This window comes from Tamandua tetradactyla, chromosome 5, assembly GCF_023851605.1.
Source record: "Tamandua tetradactyla isolate mTamTet1 chromosome 5, mTamTet1.pri, whole genome shotgun sequence".
NCBI classification, from domain to species: Eukaryota; Metazoa; Chordata; class Mammalia; order Pilosa; family Myrmecophagidae; genus Tamandua; species Tamandua tetradactyla.
The window spans coordinates 105,650,398-105,673,392 of NC_135331.1; the positions used below are offsets into that span (position 1 = coordinate 105,650,398).

At 37.6% G+C, this 22,995-nt stretch overlaps 1 protein-coding gene across 6 annotated transcripts in view; it reads left to right on the top strand.

The window, feature by feature from the left end:
- LOC143684753 (adhesion G protein-coupled receptor F4-like) overlaps positions 1-22,995 on the top strand; it is a 50,614-nt gene that overhangs the window by 599 nt on the left and 27,020 nt on the right. For 4 of the 6 annotated variants that reach the window (XM_077162015.1, XM_077162014.1, XM_077162013.1 and 1 more), the window contains exons 2-6: positions 7,835-7,943; positions 8,768-8,822; positions 10,634-10,782; positions 19,923-20,174; positions 21,104-22,483. In XM_077162015.1, coding sequence (XP_077018130.1) covers positions 7,857-7,943; positions 8,768-8,822; positions 10,634-10,782; positions 19,923-20,174; positions 21,104-22,483 — 1,923 coding nt within the window. In that variant the 5' untranslated portion in view covers positions 7,835-7,856. Of the gene's footprint in view, positions 1-2,622; positions 2,724-7,834; positions 7,944-8,767; positions 8,823-10,633; positions 10,783-19,922; positions 20,175-21,103; positions 22,484-22,995 lie in introns of those variants that run through there. The other 2 variants (XM_077162012.1, XM_077162016.1) reach the window with 2 other exon arrangements.

Here is a 22,995-nt window from a genome sequence, read left to right on the forward strand (position 1 = left end):
CCGTCAGACAATTAGACTCTATGTCACAGATTGTTCTCTTGCTTTGATGATTGGATGAGAAAACTAGCTTTCAATTTCCTTCCTTTAGGCTGAAAGTAAAACTAGATTGTTTGTTTAAAAAGCATTCCTGAGTAGTTTCTTCTTGTTCACGGGAGTGACAAAGTTCTCTTTATATCAATGTTTTCCTCCACTTATTGCTAAAACCTGTGTACTGCTAAACCCATGGTTTTGGGTGGCCAATAGTATGCCATTTGAAGACCTATATTTCTTACAATCTGCAGATAAATGTGGAAGTTCTAAAATAACACATCATAAGGTGCTATTTCCCCCATATACAGTGTTTTTTCACTCCAATGGACTTGCTTTATGGAACAGAGCAATTGCCAGCTCTTTCAATTTCTTTGAAATCATATAAGGATCAATGTAGTTGGCTAGATGTCTGGGTGCCTTTCAACTCTGAGGTTGTGTGATTCTTGAGACTTATGAGAATTTGCATCCAGACTCCAATTTCAGAAAAGAAATTGAGTCCCAAAGAGATTGGTGGGAAGTCATTTAAAATAGCCAAGGATGAGATGTTTCTAATTCTAATAGATATTTTATATCTTTCTTTCTCCCAAGGCTTTTTATGAAACACCTCATCCATGGCAAGGGAGAACCAGTAAGAATGACTGAATAGATTCCACTATTGAGGCCAAGAAATACTGGGTCTTAAGATGTTTAAACAACTCATTAGCCATCTCACTTTATAATCAGAGTTCTAATTATGCCAGTGGAGTAGATGGGTAGATGGAGCATCTGGTTATGAAATTAGGCTGAGGAAAACAGAAACACACACACATATATATACACACACACACAATGTGGATTGCCTAACTCTAGGCTCCTCCAGTTCCAGCTAACCTTTCTGAAGTGGTCAATCCCAGCAGACAATGGGATTGGCCAAAGAAGATGAGAGTAGGCTCTTCCTCTCACCTTGGTGGTGCAGATCAAAGAAGACAACTTGGGTAAAGTGTCCACCTGGTTTTCAAATATTCCCAGTTCAGCTTACCTTAAGGTGTTTTTCCTGAAGAGGCCTGAGAGATCGTCCCTTTCCATACGTTTCTTCCTAACCGACTGAAGTTACATTTCCCAGGCTAAACCTCTTTTGTTTTCTGTGGGAATTCCTCTGCCAGCCCTAGCTCAGCATGTTCAGGCAGGTGGGGAATGGCTCAATCTGCATGAATCATCTCCTACAACTTCTTTTAATACCTATCAGAATGAAGCTCCAGGACCTGGGCAGACTGTCTTTTCCCAGCTTATTCAAGTGAAAGGAAGATGGGACAATCAGAGAAGATGTTCAGGAAATGGCTGGGGTCTTTATCTGTCTGTCTGGGTAAACAGTGTTTTATGAGCTCTGATTTTGTGGAGACAGCTGAGAAAGAGACACTTGGCACTGCCCTGACACCCTCTCATGCCATGGCAAGCCTCACTAATCTAGTATGGCATTATTTGTTGCTGAACCTAGATAGGGCCTCACAATCTTTTCCACAGAAGACAGCACAACAAAAAGGAGGAACACGGTAGGCCTGGCATTAGGGTACATTTCTACTAATTCAATCGCCAGGTTCCAAAATTATCTAGAGTTGCAAATATGCTCATCTGACCCTAAAAGATGGAAAAATTGCCTTGTGATTTTAAAGCAAAACCTGCAGAGGTTGGCATCATTCACCTCATCAATCATTCATTCATTTATCCCACAAATGTCTACAAATGCTTACCAAGTATCTATTAGGTACCTCAGTCGGGTGCTGTGGATAGAGAAATATCTGTGTTTACCTCCTGAGTAATGACAACCTGAGTTTTTGTCCATTCCATTAGGTGTGGCTTAATTTCTCTCAGGCTTTGAGGCTAAAAGCACTAATCTTCATGCTCTGCTGACCCCTTCTGATTGGGGCAAATCACCAGAGGCAATGGTGTGGAAGGTGCCTATGCTGTGAATTCACTGGGGGAGCTACAGCCTCAGAAACGTTCTCTCTGGGACTGTTAACGTCTAGCTGCCTTTTCCTTTAAGCTTCTGAAGTCAGATAATGCCCTTTTCTCTTCCTTTGAAGGAATTGTTGTGTTAGAACCGAGAACCTGACCATTCAGCAATCTAGAGTTGCTCTTTATTTTCAAATGAAAAATTAAAGGTGAAGGGCAATGGTTAATTCACACTTTTATTAGGATGCACAGAGAGAGGCAGAAGTCTGGAAGTGGGGAAGAGGAATTGGGGACATGTTCTGATTATTTTTATAGGTCCTGAGAGCTGCTATTTCAGATGGCTTGTTGCTTTGATCTCTGAAATAAGTCATCTTGCAAACACTCGGAACAAGATGTGGTGCTGTCCTTATTGAGTGGCCAGTATGGACAATGAAGGAAGATTGTAAACCGACAGGTTTCCCTTTATTTACCGCATTACCAGAAGTAGTAATTTTGGAGTCCACCCTCTCCTCCCTGTGTTCATCTCAAACTTAGTTCATCAGGCAGTGTGCCAGCTCACGTGGGCCTGCCTTGCCCTCACGTCTCCACCCAGGGCACCATGTTTCAGGACAATTTCCTTGTGTTTCTCAGATTAAACTTTACCTGTCCATAGCTTCTTCCTTTCAGATTTACTAGACCTGGACTGCTGCTCTCTGGTGAAGTCCTTTGGGGTTATGATGTGAGTGACCTAAGAGCACTCAAAGAAGCACAGGAATTGGCATGTGGTAGGTGCCCAACTAACGTATGTGGAGCCCAAGTCTGTATAGATTAATGAACTTTCCCCAAGATAATGTATTTTCATGGAACAGAAGCTTTAAAGAACCCAAAGCATCTTTGGTGATCAGATAAATTTGGTAAAGCTTGCCTGAAATCAGTCTTTTTGCTGTAAGAATTCTCAAAACCTTATATATATGCGTATGGAATATGGCACACTTTGTTTCTCAAACTGATTTGAACTTTATCTTTTATAAGACCTGTGTTCCACAGCCTTGGCCAAGTACAGTAGACACCAAACCCTGCCTTGTTTCCCTACTAAGGGTGACATAGGCAGATTTCCTGAATTCGTAGAAATTTTAAGTCAGTGTACACAAATGTTCACAGTGCTAAATTTTTCTTCTTTTACTTATTCACTTTTAATCTTTTAATTCCAGCTACATACTGTTGGCAAACAAGTAGCTGATAATATCAATCCTGGGTATAAGTATGTATTTCTGTCAGGAATTCTACTTACTTGTTCTTATTTCCCCCTACTGGGGAGTAAGATCTTGTTTTAAATAACCAGGAACATTTCTTCCAAACCAGACCCAGAAGGTTTATTGAACAAGGGACTTCATGAGGCCACATCTTATTGAGAATTACTGAAGTCAGTAAATAGTATTCAGCTAATTTAAGCATAAAGTACACGGAACAATTCTGGATTCTCTATGTAGAATAGGATCCGTCTTTGAGTCCAGCAGCTCTTCATGAGGAAGTAGTGAATCCCTCAGCCAGGCGAGTTGTCCTAGGTTGGGTTCAAGTCTGAAAGCTTCTCCTTCCCATACTGTCCATGTTTTGCCGATGTCCTTGGGGACAGTGCACACTCTTCTTGTCACAATTAATTTATTGTTCATATTTTGCATCCTTGTTTTTTCCTTTTCCTTATCTTTCATGAAATGATTGTTGAACACCTACTATACAAAAACCTTACTATTAAAGAGAGGCATTGGCAGAATATTTTTTTGGTTATGCAAATTCGAAGTTCATTTTAATGATTAAATCTTCACAATAGTATACCTAAGGATGCTTCCTCCAGTCAGTACTATAAAATATCAACCACTAATTATAAATTATGCTGGCAATCCTTTTATTTTATAATTCCTCATTCTCAGCACCCTGCAGCTTTGCTCTTTCTGTGCTCTACAGAGCACTCTGGTTTCTGCCCTCAGCCACATCTGAATGGGATGGTTCCATTCAACTCTTTCTGGTGGGGAGAGAAGCAATTTATTTGTGGCCAATCTAAAACATCTATCAACCTAAAAACATCTTCCCTGCCAAACAAATTGGGGAAAAATAAGAATGCTATGATTCTTCTTGGGCAATGTCATTCAACAGTCTCTCCCCACACTCATAGTAACTGAAGGAAATTTATCATATACTTGTCATACCAAATGTTATGTGGGTTATATATACCAGATTATAATAACATGAATGATCACGTAGCAAATGTACTAGCCAATGCCTCCCAGAGCCTTCTAAGCGAATTGCACTTAATTTGAAGTTTGTTTTCTTGTGGTCAGGCTTATAATTTCATATTGCACATATATTTTCTGATAATAAAATTTTTCCTAGGCTATATGAAAACTTGAATGTATCATTATTTTATAGTGTCCCACAAAGAGCATAATGACCTACAGAAAATGCCACTATGAGTAAGGCTTTGAACCCTGAATACTTTTAGGGGTTGCTGACTTGGAGCCCGTAGCACTCACTGGGGGGACTCTTGGACACCTCAAGTCATAGCACATTACATCACTATGTCACATGCCTGACATTCTTCTAGTAAGATCAGTCCTAAGCAAAGCACCTACACTGAAAACTCTTTATAATAAGATGGCCCTTTCCCTCAAGCCTTAGATAGCAGTAATTGCTTATTTATTAATGTCTTCCTTTGTCTCTCTTATTCCCATTTGAATGTGCATTTCAAACCATGGTCTCTAGATGGAGAATTGGATTTATCCTCAACTTCATTCCTATTATTTGGCCCTTAATTAAGGTTTCTTTTCTCTATGCTATGTGCACCTTGAGAGGGAGATTTCATTACTGAAGTATATGATAAATTTCCTTCAGTTACTATGAGTGTGGGGAGAGACTGTTGAATGACATTGCCCAAGAAGAATCATAGCATTATTATTTTTCCCCAATTTGTTTGGCAGGGAAGATGTTTTTAGGTTGAGAGATGTTTTAGATTGGCCACAAATAAATTGCTTCTCTCCCCACCAGAAAGAGTTGAATGGAACCATCCCATTCAGATGTGGCTGAGTTGTGAAGAATAGCAAAGAGAAAGGAGAGAAGTGACCACTTTAGTGGGAGAAATGAACAATTTTCAAATCGATAATAAAAAAAAAATCTTCTATTTTTCAAATAGCAGTTAATAATCCATTAGAGTGTTGTCAATCTAATTTTGTGCGTTGCAACCAATACTTGGGAGAATATCAATTAGAATAGAGTGGAATAGAAGGTAAAATATTAGAAATAGTGTCAGGCTTGTAGGTAGGAAGAATAAGTTTTGTTAAATAATTTTTCAAAGTATAAAAATTACATATTTTTATTGTACATACATATGTATATATATGCTGAGTCACAAGGTAAAATCTATTTCTTATTGGGTCATAGTAAAAAAAATTTGGAATCGAAGTGTATATGTAAAACAGATGGATACTTTTAAGACAACTTATAGTGCTTCTTCCTTTCATGATGATCAGTTAAAAATCTACCCTAAAAAGTATCCATATTGCAAATTGTTTCGTGTACCCACCTACCAATTTGCACATACATAAGAACTTCTTTCCTTCTTTACACCCACACCATAACATCACATAATTCTGCATATATGGTGCCAACACCTATGCAATTCCATTACCCCACTTTGCTTGTCATTCTGCCATGTTCCCTTTCCCCTGTTCAGACTTGCTCTACGAGTTTATGATGTAAACCAAAATAATTTTCCATTGTCCATTGGCTAGAAACTTTAAACTCATAGGCAATTTGAAAGCCTTCCTGCAATTACTGCCTGTGGCTCAATGTCTCAGCTGAATGCTCATTCGACTAATGAAAGTGATACCCCACCCAAGGAAGGTTTGATCCCAGATAAGGGGTTTTGTTCTCTTTTCTGACCTAGAATGCCTTGTGCACCAAAATGGATCAGAGTTAATTCACCTACGTTGGAACAGAAGCGAACTTGTGTTTGTTGAGGGCTTAGTCTGTGCCTGTTTTTTTCATAGTTGATATCTAATTCATAGATGATCTCTTTTCTCTCTAATGTTTTTTACTAGTCTATGTTCCCCTCTGGACATTCTTTGTGGAAAGAATGACATTTTTATTTCTTTACCTCCATCATCTGGTACATTCCCAGCATATAGGAGGCACTTGGTAAAAGTTAGTTGGTAGAATGAATGATGATCCTTGTTTTATGAAATATATGAGAAAATAGGCTGAGTAAGGATCAAATAGTTTGCCAACATCAGGGATAAGATTAAAACCTATCTCTTGTTGACTCTAAAATCCATGATATTTTCACTTCACTGCATCTAAATGCATTAGGTTTCTCTAGAGAAACAGAACTGACAGGAGATATCTGTAAATATTATGGTATTTTCATAAGAATCATTTCACATGTGTGTGGGGATAGGCAAGCTCAAATTCTGTAGGACAGGCTGCAAGCTGGGAAATCTGATGAAGGTTTTTGATGATCCCACAGAGAAGAAGCTAGCTGGTTAAGGTAGAGATGGAAATTCTCTCTTCTGACTGCTGCGATCATTATGTTTCCTTTTAAAGTCTTCAGCTGATTGGATGAGACTTCTATCACTGCTGAAGGCAATCTCCTAAGTTGATTGCAGGTGTAATCAGATATAATGCAATCAATTTACTGATGCTTTAAGGCCACAAAAATATCCTCACAGTAACAATCTGGCCAGTGCTTGCTTAACCAAACACCTGGGCACCATAACCTGGCCCAGTTGACACATTAATTTAACCATCACACTAAACTTCCAGGAAATTAATTCCAAGGACCTCTTCTACCAATAAGACATCTGAAATCAGATGATGATGATGATGATGATGAATTTCCACTGCTGTAAAGATACTTTCTTGAGGTTTTGGCTTTGAATGGTGGAACTATCAAGAAAAAGGCAACAAGTGGACCTATGACAAAAGAACAGAGAATTATGTTCCAGTGTGTAGTTTCTCTGTCCAGGAGTTTATCTATCTATAAGAGGGTGTCTTAGTCCCAGCTACAGCAGCCAGCAATAGTGTGCATTAATTTCTCTTAAGTAACTTGACCCCATATGCTTAGAGAGATAGTACATTGTCAGGTAGTGGTTTTCAACTGGGGGCCTTTTTGGCCCCAAGCAGCATTTGCAATGTCTGGAGATTTTTTGGTTGTCACTGTATGTGGGGTGTTCTACTGGCATCTAGTGGATACAGGCAAGTGTTACTGCTAAATGTCCTAAAGTTCACAGTACAGCCCTCACCCCCAGTAAAGAATTATCCAGTTAAAAGTACCATCACTAAGAGACCTCCTGTGTATATTAAGAACAGCTCTCAAGTTGGACCATCTAGGTTGAACTCTTGGCTCCCTCATTTCTAAACAAGTGACCTTGGACTTGGGGTACTTCACTCTGTGCTTTATTTTCTTCATTGATAAAATAAGGCTAACAATATATCTTATATCATAGGATTAAATGAGGTAATGCAGGGAGAATGCTTAGAAGAGTGACTGGCAAATTGAAGTTCTTGAAAAGTGTAACTTGTTAGTAATGAAACTTGTGGATTAAATAATAAGAAACAATGTTTTAGTGAATTTACATCTTTCCCGGTGCTTCCATCATCCCTGACTTCTGTTTGTAGAAAAGTTAACAGTTGAGAGAAAGTCTTTCTTTTTTTTATATATATTTTAACTGGCTCAAAAATAGACATTTGGTGTGCTTTTCTGGGGCAGATTGTTTTGGTGTGAAAATCCAGAGTCCTCAGCAGGTACACTAAGGTTAGTTAACCTATCAAGTAAATTGCTGTATTTTGTTAGTTGCGTGGAATTATTACCTTCAGCTAGATCCATAGTCTCTCTTTCTAATTGCAGGTGAAGATCCTAACATGTGAAAATGAAGTATCAGGAAACCATGATTTGCTGTTTGGTGGTGTTTCTGGCCACAGAATGTTCCCACTATAAGTCAAAGATCCACACCAAAGTAAGTTTAATTTGCTACTATGTGGTCCCATGAAGCATCCCACAGTTCCCCTAGGTGGCTAGATTTATAATAAATAATATGCCATTTTAAAGAAATTTTCAAATGACTAAAATTTTCAAAAGCTAGTAGCTTTCTAAAGAAGGGAACAAAGAAAGGTTGAGAGGTGGCAGGGATTTGTCTGAGGTGCAGCTGTTCAGTAGAATAATTATTTTGTGAGTCACAGAGAATGTAGACAGGCAGGTGGCAAGAGGAGGAGGCATTAGCCTGGGAGTCTAGCAAGTCAGGCTCAAAACATAACTTTGCTTCTTGCTAGTTGCACAGATTGCTGCACTTCTCTTTAATTTCCTTATTTATATTGTGAAGGGGCTTCCTTAGATAATCTTTACAATAATTTCTGATTCTATTATTCAAACCTAATGATTATTCCCAGAATCTACTCATTTCTTCCTCTCTAAAGATATATGGTACCTAGTGGGCCATATTCGTTCCATTTTATGGTTACATTAAATACAGGCATGTGAAAACAGATTAGTGATATAATTGTCCTTTCTGTGTCCTCCCTGGATACCTAAGCTCCTCAAAAGTTGTACCAATTCACTAACCTGACAATCAGAGCCCAAATGACAACCATTACAATTCTAGTCTTCATTGAAGGCAGTTTATTCCCCGTCTATGCCCACATCCATGTTGCTTTCAGCAAGTTCCTGCAGTAGCAGCACATGGATCTGCTGCAGTTTTCCTCCTATCCACGCAGAACCTTTAGATTGAGATAAGAGAGGAGAGTCCCACAATAAAGAGGACCTTTGAGAATTTATGTTTTTCAGGATGGAGATAAAATTCAACGCTCTGAAGAGAAACCCAAGACTGGAAAAATACAAGGTATGTGGCCGTAGAACCATCTTCATCCATTTGGAAACCAGGCAGACTAATAGAAGGACACTGATATTGCAAGCACGTTCCAAAGATGTGGACCGGGCATTCAAATAGAATAACAGTCTCTAATAAGTTCTCCATGTTTATGGAATTTGATTTTCTTAAAATTCTACCATCATCCGTGGAGTAGTCAGTGAAACAAGTTAACAAATATTCACACGTGCCCTAAAATCGTAGACAAATGCCCATATTCAAACCCAAGTGGGAAGTCTGTTTGTACTGATGACCTAACAGGAGGCAGAAGAGGGAAGAGGACAAAGTTCATTCATTCCTTTATTCAAAGATATTTTGGGTGTGCCCATATGCATGGAACGCTTTGGTGCAAAGTGGTCTATTGAAATGATGTAAGATGGGGTCATGATGATGAAGCAGGTTACTCTTGAGAAATGAGAGATGAACTAGAGAGATAAATGAGAGATAAACTACTTCACTAAGCAAAGTAGTAAAAGCATGTGGTTCTCACCCACAGTAGGGACAACTGGATTCTGTTCAATCATGGCCAAGTATATTTTTTATAGCAAATACAACTCTATGTAGAATTAGAATTGAGAAGGGAATGAAAAGAGAGAGGAAACAGACATTTATTAATCATTAATGATAATACTGGTTAGCGTTGTACAAAATTCTATCTCATTTAATATTTGTAATAGCACCGTGGCATTACTTCCAAATGATATTGATGAAGAAATTGATAACCACCTTGGTTAAATAACTTGCAAATATTGATATATGTGGTAGAGGTCCAAGAAAGATGTAAACCTAGTTGTTTCCTTTCTCTGTGAATGGAGTCATCCACAGAGCTGTCCAAGCCAGAAATATGGGTGCTTCCTTGACTCCCAACCAGTTGGTCACTTCATCTTACTGATGTCAACACGTTATTAGCTCTCAGCACCATCTACTTTGCATTTCACTGCCACTATCCTAAGGCAATTTTTTCCTGGGAATATTTCAAGCACCTCATTCTTGAATTCTGTGCCTCAAATCTACCTACTGTGAGCCATGTGCCAAATCTACCCCCAGGTTTTGTAAGTAAACTTTTATTGGAGCATAGTCATGCCCATTAGTTTACATATTATCTTTGGCTGTTTTCATGTTACAGTGGCAGAGATGGGAAATTGCAGCAGAGACTTAGAAAGTAGAGAATAGTTAATCTGTGGTTAGTACTGTAAAGTTTAACAAATAAAAGTTTGGGCATCCAAATAAATTTGAATTTCAGGTAAGCAACAAATAATATTGCATGAGTCATATTTACTCTAAAAAGTTATTTGTTTTTGATCAGAATGTTTATCTGAAATTAAAATTTAACTGGGTTTGTTGTATTTTACATGGAAACCCTATTTATCTAGACCTTTACAGAAAAGTTTACCAACTCCTGTTCCATATTATTGCCAATTATCTTTCAAAACCATAAATCTAATGTCTCCTGGTTACCCCCATATTTTTATAGCATTCAGGGCCCTTTCCGATTTGACCCCTGTTTTCCTCTCCACCCTTATCAACTGCCACTCTTGCCCTTATGTGTTCTGATCTGGCCTTACTGAATGACTTGGAATTTCCCTTTTCATGTGCTGTTCACTCTGCCTGGACACCCGCTTCATAATCTGCCTGGTAGGTCTTTCTTGTTGCTGAGGATCCAGTTCAATGTTGCCTGCTTCTCTAGGAAACAATCCAAAATCTTCAGAATAAATGAGGTGCCCCTGCCAGACTGTAGAAAGGCTAATTAGGCATCTTCTCTCTCTAACTTTTTTTCTTTTCAGAGAAATGCCAAGGAGCTTGCACCACTTCTTACTGCAGCCAGCCCTGCGCTAAGCACTTTAGTGGAGAAATAGGATTTACATGTAATCACAAAAAGTGGCAAAAATCAACTGAGACATGTACAAGCCTTTCTGTGGAAGCACTCTTTAAGGTGATGTATTTGCATATTATTAGTTCTAGGAGTCAATACTTAGGAAAATGGTGGGAGTCAGTGTCGCACACTGTTTAGTATGACAATTAGTCTCAGAACTAGACTTAAGAAATCTACAGAATGTGTTAAATTTTGTCTTTTGTCCTGCCTTCTTTACCCAAAATCTTGGATACTGTCTCCTCTCTTTACTTCTTCATCCTGCTTTAGTTAGCCAATTCTCTTTCTATTTCTCTTAGAATCTTTTCACATACAAAAAATGCACATTTACGGCAACGTGTACATGACTATTTGGAGGTTAAAGGTTTAGCTCTAAAGATGGATTTGCATGCCTCTTGTGCTAATCAATTCATCAACTAAGTGTATCTAGAATAAAATTCATTTTGATATATTTTTCTAATACTTTCAGTCACTTGACCAAAGGAAAGGAGATATGGATAACCCAGAGGGAGTAGGGATACTGAACACAACAGAACCCATTAAAATTAAAATCTGCCTTTCACTTAGAAACCATTTCTTTCAATATACTTTTCCAATTCTACTTCCAATTCCAATTGTATCTCTCTTCCAATCCTTTGAGAACACATGAACCTCTGCATGTCCTACAATTTAAACAATGATTTTATAAAGGGATTGGTGATGAAGTCTCTCACTTAGCATCAGTATTCATGTAGAAGTCTTGCAACTATAGTAGCATTCAAAAATTAATTGAAGGGCGATGGTGGTTCAGTGGCCGGAGACCCAGGTTTGTTTCCCGGTGCCTGCCCATGAATCAAAAAAAAAAAAAAAGAAAGAAAATCAATTGAAATAATGTCATCAATATAGCAACATAAGACATCACCCGGGAAAGTCTTCCTTCAGAAATATATAATAAAAGGACAGATACTACTTGCTTGGAACTATGGAAGACAATAGAGACTGGATAAGGACTCTACAAATGCTGAATCTAAGAAAAGAAAACACACAAAAAACAGGTGGACCTATGACTCAGATATGCCAGTCTCAACCCCTCCCCCTCACTGAGTCGCTCGTAGTTTACAATTCACACCGAGGCATCTTGGCCTGGGGACCTCCTGTTATGGATACAGTCCATAGAGGCTCTACTTGCAGCAGCATGTTAGAAACCCATGCATATCCAGGCACAGGGACCCAAGTCTGCTGACTCAGGGTAGAGCGTAAGTGGCTGGTGAAAGCACGCATACAAAAGGGCTCCAAGAAGATAAGATACCGTGGCAAGCCTGTTGACAAGAGGTACACAGATTGAACCCAGTCTCTCGTCACTGATCACTTAAGAAAGAAAGACTTCATCTGGTTCCCAGGGGCAGGATACAATAACAAGGAAGTAACCAGAGGCAGAGAAACCTCTTGGAGATAGAAAGGGGAAAGCTGAGCTTCTGTAGGGAAGGTCAGGTGTAATGAAAAGAGGGCACTGAGTGAGGGAGAGAAGCTAAACAAATTATAGGAGCTGGGGAGAAAATTCTGCACAAAAACAACCAGAGTAGAGCACGATTCCTGGAGCAGGAACAGAGGAAAAGAAGCTCTCTTCTGGAGGTGAAACAATTGCACATGAAAGAGTATCTAGAGTTGTACTGCATGTCCAGGGTAAGAATCAGATGCAGCAGGCCTGAGAAAATCTGAAAAGTTAAACATGGGATATTCTAAAGGTCCAGGTGTATGTTGAACCAAGGAGAAAAGAAGAGCCTTAGTATGGAGCCCATCTATAACAAAATCCCAGGCAACAGGGAGAAACTGACTTTCACAGTAAGTACAGCAAAATAACCAGATGTCCAGACATTTGCACAAAAGTACAAGCCAAACTAAAAACAGGAAGATATGCCTTAATCAAGGGAAAAAATTATAGCTTTAGAGGATACACAGACTTTGGACCAAATAATAAAAGAAGTTCAAATAAATCTCCTAAATCAGCTCAAAGTGATGAAGGAAAATATGGATAGAAATAAACTAATAATGGTGGGTAAACAGCTAAAAAAATATCAAGAAGACGAAGTGTGGGAGCAAAAAGAAGAATTAAAAAGCTTCAAAAGAAATGTAAAAATTGTGGGGATGAAAGATGCGATAATGGAGATTAAAAATACACTAGGGGCACACAACAATAGTTTGAAGAGGCAGAAGAATGAATCAGGGTCCTGAAGCCAGGACAACTGAAGAACAGATACAGTCAGATGAACGGATAGAGAAAAAAATAAAAAATAATTGAACAGTGTCTAAGGGACATGAGTGACAGCATGAAACATACCAATATATGCATCATGGGTGTCCCAGAAGGGGAAGAGAAGGGAAAAGAGGCAGAAAAAATATTTGAGAAAATAATGGCCCTAAATTTCCCAACTCTGATGAAAGACAAATATACACGTCTAAGAAGCAAAACACACTCCAAACAGGAAAAATCCTATTAGACCTACTCTGAGTTAAATATTACTTAGAATGTCAAATGCCAAAGATGGAGAGACATTCAGAGAGAAACAAGAGAAAAGCAATTTGTTATATACAAGGGCTTCAATAAGACTGTGTCGATTTCTCATCAGAAATTGTGGAGGTTAGAAGGCAGCCTGAAAGAGAAAAACAGCAAGTCAAAAATTCCTTATCAGGCAAAATTATCTTTCAAAAATGAGGGAGACATAATGTTGGCAGCTCTTTTTGACATGAAGATGTTAGAATGGTCATTGCTCAAATATCCCCGAAGACTGAGAGAATGATCGAATGAGAGGAAGGGATTGTAACAGAGAAGATAAGATTTTAAAAATGACTATGACTAGTGAATCAACATATAGATATTTCCTTTTAGTTTCTAGTGTGTTAGAACAGCCAGAGGAAATACTTGAAACTTTGGAACTGTTATCCATATTATACTTCCAAATTTGCCCTATAACTTCTTGTTAAATGGTACTTCGACATTTATCAATTTTCTTTATATATGTTGTATTTCACAAATAAATGTTAGAAAAAAGAAAAGAAAAGCTTCTTGGAATAAAAAAATATTCTTGCCCAATAATATGAAATTCTACCCCCTCCAATGAATTAAGAAAACTTGATAGTAAAATTAGATAGTGTGTAATGCACAGACAAAAAAAATGAGGGAGAGTTTAAAATATTTATAGATAAACAGAAACTGAGAGAATTCATCACCCAAAGACCTACCCTACAAGAATTGCTACAGGAAATTCTTCAGGTTGAAAGGAAAAGACAGGAGAGAGTGGCTTGGAGCAGTGCGAAGAAGTGAAGATCTTCAGTAAAGGTAAGTAAATGTGTGAATACAAAACTTGATAGTAGTGCATACTCAATGTATAACTCTTCTCTTTACTTCCTATAAGAGTTAAATTACAACTGAGTAAGAAATAGTCATATTTCCCAATAATGGACACAAAAAAATGTTGAGGTAGTGTGGGACAAAAAACAACATGGGGGGGGGAATGGAGGGATATGGGAGCAGAGAATGTATATGCTATTAAAATGAAGTTAATACTTTTCAAATTAATAGGTTGTATAATACAAACTCCAGGGTAACCACAAATAAAGTATTTTTTAAAAATACAGAAATGGAAATGAGAAAGGGATCAGTCAGATACATCACAAAAGATCAACTATACAGAAAAGGAGGCTGCAATAAAGGAAAAGAGACAATAAAGGTATTAGACATATAAAAAGCCAAAGGACAAATTGGTTGAAGTAAGTACTGAAAGTTAAGTACTGTATTTACAGTGATAACACTAAATGTTAATGGATTAAAGCTCCTCCATCTAAAGACTGAAATTAGCAGAATGGATAGAAAAGCATCATCCAATTACAAGTTGTTTACAAGAGACTCACTTTAGACCCAAAGACCCAAATAGGTTGAAAGCGAAAGGATGGAAAAAAGATAATTCATGCAAATAGTAACCAAAAGAGAGCTGGAGTATCAATGCTAATATTGGACAAAATAATAAGCCAAAAGCTTTTACAAAAGATAAAGAAGGACACTATATATTAATAAAAGGGTCAATCCAGCAACAAGAAACAACAATTTTAAATCTGTAGGCACCTACTCATGGTGCCCCAAACTATATGAGGCAAACACTGACAAAACTGAAGAAAGAAATAGACACCTCTACAATAGTAGTGGAGACTTTGATACACCTCTTTCATCAATGGATAGACCATCTAGACAGAAGATTAATAAGGAAACTGAGAACTTGAATAATATGATAAGTGAACTAGACTGAACAGACATATATAGAAAATTGTACCCCAAAACAGCAGGATACACATTCTTCTCAAGAGTACATGGATCATTCTCCAGGACAGACTACATGTTGGGTCACAAAACAAATTGAAATAAATTTTAAAAGACTGAAATTATAGAAAGCATATTCTCTGACCACAATGGGATGAAACTGGAAATCAATAACAGAACTGGAAAATCCATAAATATATGGGAGTTAAATAACACGTGCTTAAACAATCAATTTTGCTGAAGAAGAAATCATAGGATAAATCAGTAAATATTTTGGGATGAATGAAAATGAAAGTGCAACATATCAAAACTTATGGGATTCAGTGACGGCAGTACTCAACAGGGAAATTCATAACCATAAATGCTTACACTGAAAAAGAAAAAAAGAAAAGTAAAATCAAAGACCTAATTGCACACCTGAGGACCTAGAAAAAGAAGAGCAATCTAAAACCAAAGCAAGTAGAAATAAATAAATAAATAAATAAATAAGAACAGAAATAAATGAAATACAGAATTAAAAACCAATACAGAGCATTAACAAAAAAATTCATTCTTTGAAAAGACCAACAAAATTGACAAAATCTTAGACTGGCAAAGAGAAAAAGAGACAAGACACAAATAAATAAAATCAGAAATGAGAGGGGAGACATTATTACTGACCCCACAGAAATGAAAAAGATGATAAAAGGATACTGTGAGAAACTGTATGCCAAGAAATTAGATGACCTAGATGAAATGGGCAAATTCCTAGAAATACAAAAACAACCTACTCTGAATCTAGGAAAAATAAAAGCTCTCAACAGACTATTACAAGCAAAGAGACTGAGCCTCCTAACAAAGAAAAGTCCAGGACCAGATGTCTTTACAGGTGAATTATACAAAAAATTCCAAGAAGAATTAATACCAATCCTGCTCAACTTCTTCCAAGAAATTGAAGAAGAGGGAACACTCCCTTACTCATTCTATGAGACCAACATCACCGTAAGCGAGATAAAGAAAATTACAGACTTATTTCTCTAACAAATATAGGTGTAAAAATTCTCAACAAAATACTAGCAAATCAGATCTCACACCACAGTAAAAGAATTATACACCATGACCAAGTGAGTTTTATCCTAGGTATGCAACGGTGATTCTTACAAAATGATATTGATTAATGTAATACACCACATTAACAGAACAAAGTGAAAGAACACCCATCATCATCTCAATTAATGTAGAAATTTTACAAAATGCAGCATACTTTCTTGTTTTTCAACACTTAGAAAGCTAGGAATGGAAGGAAACTTCCTCAGCATGATAAAGGACATATATGAAAAACCCACAGCTAACATTATACTCAATGGTGAAAGACTGAATGCTATCTCTCTAAGATCTGGAACAAGACAAGGATGCCCACAGTCACCAGTGTTATTCAGCATCATACTGGAATTTCTAGCGAGAGCAATTAGGCAAGAAAAAGAAATGAAAGACATTCAAATTGGAAAAGAAGAAGTAAAACTTTCACTCTTTGCAAATGACATGATTCTATATATAGAGAAAGTCCTAAAAAACTGCAACAAAATGACTAGAATAAATGAATTCAGCAAAGTGGTGGGGTACAAGATCAACGAGCAAAAATGAGTAGTGTTTCTAAACACTAGTAATGAACAATCTGAGGTGGAAATCAAGGGAAAAAATCCATTTACAATAGCAACTAAAAGAATCAAATATCTAGAAATAAATTTAACCAACGATGTATATACTCAGAAAACTACAAAATGTTGCTAAAAGAAATAAAAGATCCAAATAGATATGTGACATTCCATTCTCATGGATTAGAAGACTAAGTATTGTTACGATATCAATTGATCCCCCAAATTTACAAATTCAACCCATTCCCAATCAAAATTGGAATACTTACTTTGCATAAATGGGAAAGCTAATTATCAAATTTATTGAGAAGGATAAGGGACCCCAAATAGCCAAAAATATCCAGAATAAGAAAAATGAAGTTGGAGGACTCACACTTCCTGACTTTAAAACTTACTAAAAAGCTACAGTGTTCACAATAGCATAGTTACTGGCATGAGAGTTGATATATAGATCAATGGAATTGAATTGAGAGTTCAGAAATAGACCATCACAAATATGGCCATCTGATATTTAAGAAGACTGCCAAGTCCACTCAAAGGGGGAAAGAATAGTCTCTTCAACAAATGGTGCTGAGAGAACTGGATATCCATATGCAAATGAATGAAGGGGGTCCCCTATCTCACACTGTGCTAGTTTGAAAGTGTTGTATACCCCGGAAAAGCCATGTCTTTAATCTTGATTCAATACTGTAGGGCAAAAACTTTTTATTAGATTATATCTATGGATAAATGCCATGCCCAACGGTTGGTGTGACCTTTTGATTAGATGGAGATGTAACTCTGACATTCAAGGTGTATCTTGATTAGTTTACTGGAATTCTTTAAAAGAGGAAATATTTTGGAGAAAGCTCAGAGCAGATGCAAACACTTGGAAAACAGTTGCTTCAGAGCTGACAGAGCCAACATGAGACCCAGATGTTTGGAGATGTCAGGGCCCAGCAGACATCGCCATGTGCTAAGCACACCTGAAGCACACCCCATGAGATACTAAGCACACCTGAACCCAGAGTTGCATCCCAGAGGAGTAAGTGAAGGCCTATAGACACCAAGTAAAGAACTCCCACAGGAAACAGAGGCTGAATGCAATGGAGCCCAGGAGCAAAGGACCAGCAGATGCCAGCCACATGCCATCCCAGCTGACAGAGGTGTTCTGGATAGCATCAGACTTTCTTAAGTGAAAGTAAACTCTCATGGTGTCTTAGTTTGGACATTTTCTCAGCTTTAGAACTGTAAACTTGTAACTTATTAAATTCCAATTTTTTAAAAGTGGTCCCATTTCTGGTATATTGCATTCTGGCAGCTTAACAAACTAATACACTCACCATGTAAAAAAATTAACTCAAAATAGATCAAAGACCTTAATATAAGAACAAGGCCTATAAAACCCTTACAAGAAAATGTAGGGAAGCATCTCCATGATCTTGTGTTAGGCAATGGTTTCTTGGACTTTGTATTCAAAGCACAAGCAGTAAAAGAAAAATAGATAAATGGGACCTCATCAAAATTAAAAACTTTTGTGCATCAAAGGACTTCATCATGAAAGTGAAAAGACAGACTACTCAGTGGAAGAAAATATTTGGAAACCACATATCTTGTAAGAGTTTAATATCCAGAATATTAAACAAGTCCTACAACTCAATAATAAAAAGACAAGCAATCCATTTAACAAATGGGCAAATGACTTGAATAGACATTTCTCCAAAGAGAATATGTAGATGGCCAGAGAGCACATGAAAAGGTGTTCAATATCATTAGCTATTAGGGAAATGCAAATCAAATCCATAGTGAGATGCCATTTTTCACCCACTAGAATGCGTACTATTAAAAAACAGAAATTACAAGTGTTCATGAGGATGTGGAGAAATTGGAAATTTCATTCATTGCTGGTGGGAATGTAAAACTGGGCAGCTGCTTTGGAAAACAGTTTGATGGTTCCTTGGAAAGTTAAGTATAGAATTACCATATAATCTAATAATTCCACTTCTAATTATATACCCAAAATATTTGAAAGGAGGGATTTGAACAGATATTTACACACCAATGTTCATGGTGGCATTATTCACAATTGCCAAAAGGTGGAAGTAACTCATGTGTCTATCGACTAATCAATGGATATATAAAATGTGGTGTATGCCAAGTGGTGGAATACTATTTAGCCATAAAAAAGTGAAGTTCTAATGCATGTGACAACATGGATGAGCCTTGAAGACATCATGTTAAGTAAAATAAGCCAGACACAAAAGAACAAATATTGTGTGATCTCGTTGATATGAAATAATTAGAATAAGCAAGTTCATACAGTCAGAATCTGAAATATAGGTTACCAGGGGCTGAGGTGCGGGTAGGGAATGGACAGCTAATGCTTAAGTTGTACAGAGTTGCTATTTGGGTTGATTGCAAAGTTTTGGTGATGGATGGGTGTTGATGGTAGCACAATATTGTGAAAGTCATTAACAGCATTAAAGTATATATGTGAATGTGGTTTAAAGAGGAAAGTTTAAGTTGTATATATTTTACTTGAATAAAAATGAAATAAACAACAATAGCATAGGACTGTACAAGACATTGTAAATGATGAAGCGTGATTAATAGTACAATGATAAAAAATTCTTTCATGAATTGTAACAACTGTACCACATTTGTGTGATGTGTCAATAATAGGATGGCATATGGAAACTCTGTATTTTATGCATTTTTTTTCTGTAAACCCGTAACTTCTCTAATGAAAAAAAAATGAATTGAACAAAGTAAATTTTGCTTTGCCTTATCTAAAGTCACATTCTGAGTGAATCTAGGTTAAAGTATCAGGAAATGAGTAAGAACTAGTGAACTTTTAATTTTTGGAAGTTGCCATTCCTTAAGCATTCTGTATTGTATCTGCTAAACCTGCAAAAATCACTCCCTCTAAAATTCCATGTGACTCCTCTTTACAAATCTTATAGAAAATTGGACAAATTTTATTCCTAGTATGTCTCTTTTCTGGAGAAAATTGTCTCGTTATAATACTGAGTTTAAATTATTGTCCAGAACCCAAATTCTTTTAGGTAAGGTCAATATTCAGATCTCTGTGGGAAGTTTGGTGGAATCCCTTCCTACTTATGCCCCCTCCTCCGCTTATGATCTGCATACTTCTCTCAGCATCTAGACCTCTTTTTAGAACTACTTGCATCTGGGTTCATTTATCCCATGTGGATTGCTTGTACCTCCAGCTCCTCTAATCTGACACACATTAGGTACTTAATCATTATTGAATGAAACATCTTTTTTTTGTGATACAGGATTCAAATGGGGCGGCCCGCCTTTCCATAGCAGCAGCATCTATCCCTTTGCACGTTTTTGACTTTCGATCTCCGGAACCCATCAACAGTGTAGCTCAAGGAATCCGCAAGAACTGCCCACTCGATTATGCCTGCATAATTAATGCCGTGAAATCATCAGAAGTCACATCTGGAAATATTGCATTTATAGTGGAGTTATTAAAAAATATTTCTGCTGACTTGTCTGATAAAGTTACCTGGGATAAAATGAAGGTATTCTTTGTTCATTTCATTAGAAACTAATAATTTTTTTTCTCAAAATCTTGTATTTTAACAGTTCTGAATGTCATTTTCAGGGTATCAGGTAAAATTACAAAAATAGTAGCTGGCATTTCACTTGACTTTTGCATATAGATTAACTCTAGTTTATGGAAGTTTTCAAGGTCAGAACATTTTTATACATCTATGTACACACTTAATATTTTCAAGGAAATGCCATGTACTGATGACCATGAGAAAGACTGGGTCTAGGCTAGTGTTTCCAAAATTTCTCTGTAGACTATATGTCTTCTGAGAAATGTTCATGAAGTTTCCATTTTTTAAAGGGGAAATCTATAGGGTGGTGCGATAATGGCTCAATGGCAGAATTCTTGCCTGCTATGCTGGAGACTCAGGTTCAATTCCCGGTGCCTGCCCATGCAAAAAAAAAGGAGGGGGTGGGAATCTATAGCACAGAAGATATAGGAAATTCTGTATTAACAAAGTTAGGTAGGTTTCCTTATAGCAGAATTTTTAAGAGCCTTTGCTGTGCAAATGAACTTTGGGACTCCTTAAAAGAGGGAGTTATAGGGATATGGCATGTAGTATTTCCCAAACTTAGGAATCGACTTCCATTCTTCTCTGGTAAATGCCCACTAACATCTCACAGGACACTCAAGTTTTACAGACTGCAGTTTGGAAATGCTGTCCTGAGTGCAGTTGTAAAGAGGATATAGTTTATCTGTGATACTTCCTTTTTAGCATTCTATTATTTTTCTTCACTCTGGATAGGCTACTGATATTGAATTCTAATACATAGGGAATCTAAAAGGACACATGTTAAGTAAGATCAGAGCATCTGGTCTTTAAAAAAAATTCAAAGGAATGAACTCTGTAAAATATGGGTAAATTTTTAGTATAATACCCACTTTTCTCCCTTGCAGAGCTATAGTGAAGTGGCGAATCACATCCTCAACACAGCATCCATTTCAAATTGGGCTTTCATTCCCAACAAAAATGCCAGCTCAGATTTGTTACAGTCAGTGAATTTGTTTGCTGGGAAGCTCCATATCCACAATGAATCTGAAAACATTGTGGATGAACTCTTCATTCAGACTAAAGGCTTTCACATCAACCACGATACCTCAGAGAAAAGTTTTAATTTCTCCATGAATAAGAACAATACAACAGAAGGCATCTTAGGAACGATAGAAATTCCAAGGCAAGAGGTGTGGAAGCTGTCACCGAATGCATCTCAAGCCATTAGCATAGCTTTTTCAACTTTAGGGGCCATTCTGGAAGAAGATCACTTGCAAAATGTGAGTATTCCCAGGCTTGTAAATGGTCTGGTCCTTTCAGTGGTTTTACCAGAAAGGTTGAAGCAAATTCTACTCACCTTTGAGAAGATCAATAAATCCCAGAATGCTAGGGCCCAGTGTGTTGGCTGGCACTCCAGGAAAAGGAGGTGGGATGAGAAAGCATGTGAAACGACGTTGGATATCACAAACAGAGTGAAATGTCGCTGTAATTATACCTATGCGGTGATGTCTTTTTCCATTCTGATGTCCCCCAAGTCTATAGTCAACAAAGTCCTGGACTATATCACCTGCATCGGACTAAGCATCTCCATCCTTAGCTTGATTCTTTGCCTGCTCATTGAAGCCATGGTGTGGTCCCAGGTGGTTGTGACAGAGATATCATACATGCGCCACGTGTGCATCGTGAACATAGCTGTTTCACTCCTGGCTGCTAATGTGTGCTTCATTGTAGCCTCTAACTTTAATGGAAAGGCCCAGGACTACAAGTGGTGTGTTTCAGTGACATTTTTCAGCCATTTTTTCTACCTTTCTCTGTTTTTCTGGATGCTCTTCAAAGCACTGCTTATTATCTATGGAATATTGGTTGTTTTTCGTAGGATGATGAAGTCTCGCATGATGGCCATTGGTTTTGCCATCGGCTATGGGTGCCCGTTGATCATCACTGCCACCACAGTGGCTGTCACAGAGCCAGGGAAAGGCTATGTGAGACCTGAGGCTTGTTGGCTCAACTGGGACAATACCAAAGCCCTTTTAGCATTTGCCATCCCAGCCTTGGTCATTGTGGCCATGAATCTCATTGTGGTTTTGGTTGTGGCTGTCAACACTCAGAAGCCCTCCATTGGCAGTTCCAAGGCTCAGGAGCTGGCTATAATTATGAGGATCAGTAAAAATGTTGCCATCCTCACCCCCATGCTGGGACTGACTTGGGGTTTTGGAATAGCTACTCTCATAGAAGGCACTTCCTTGGTGTTCCATATAATCTTTGCCTTACTCAATGCTTTCCAGGTAAGTGCCCAAAGGAAAATTTCCTATGTTGTTCTGATTACACAACAAAAATGGCTGTGATTTTTTCTTTTTTTTATTGTGAAAAAGAACACATATATAAGAAAGCAATAAATTTCAAAGCACACCACAGCAATTAGTTGTAGAACAGAATTCAGAATTTGGTATGGGTTGCACTTCTACAATTTTAGGTTTCTACTTCTAGCTGCTCCAAGACACTGGAGACTAAAAGAAATATCAACATAATGGTTCAGCAGTCATACTCACTTGTTATATCTGATCTTCTCTGTTATAATGCCACCTTCTCCTTTGCTCTTTCTCCCTATCTCTAGTGGTATTTGGACTATGCCCATTCTAACTTTTTCATTTTGGAAAGGGCTGTTGATAATATGGGATGGGGGATGGAACTATATTCATGATCCTGGAGAGGCTGGCCCCTCTGGATTTCAGGACTTTTCTGGCCTAGGAACCCATCTTGTAGTTTTAGGCTTTTGGAAAGTAATCATAGTGTATGG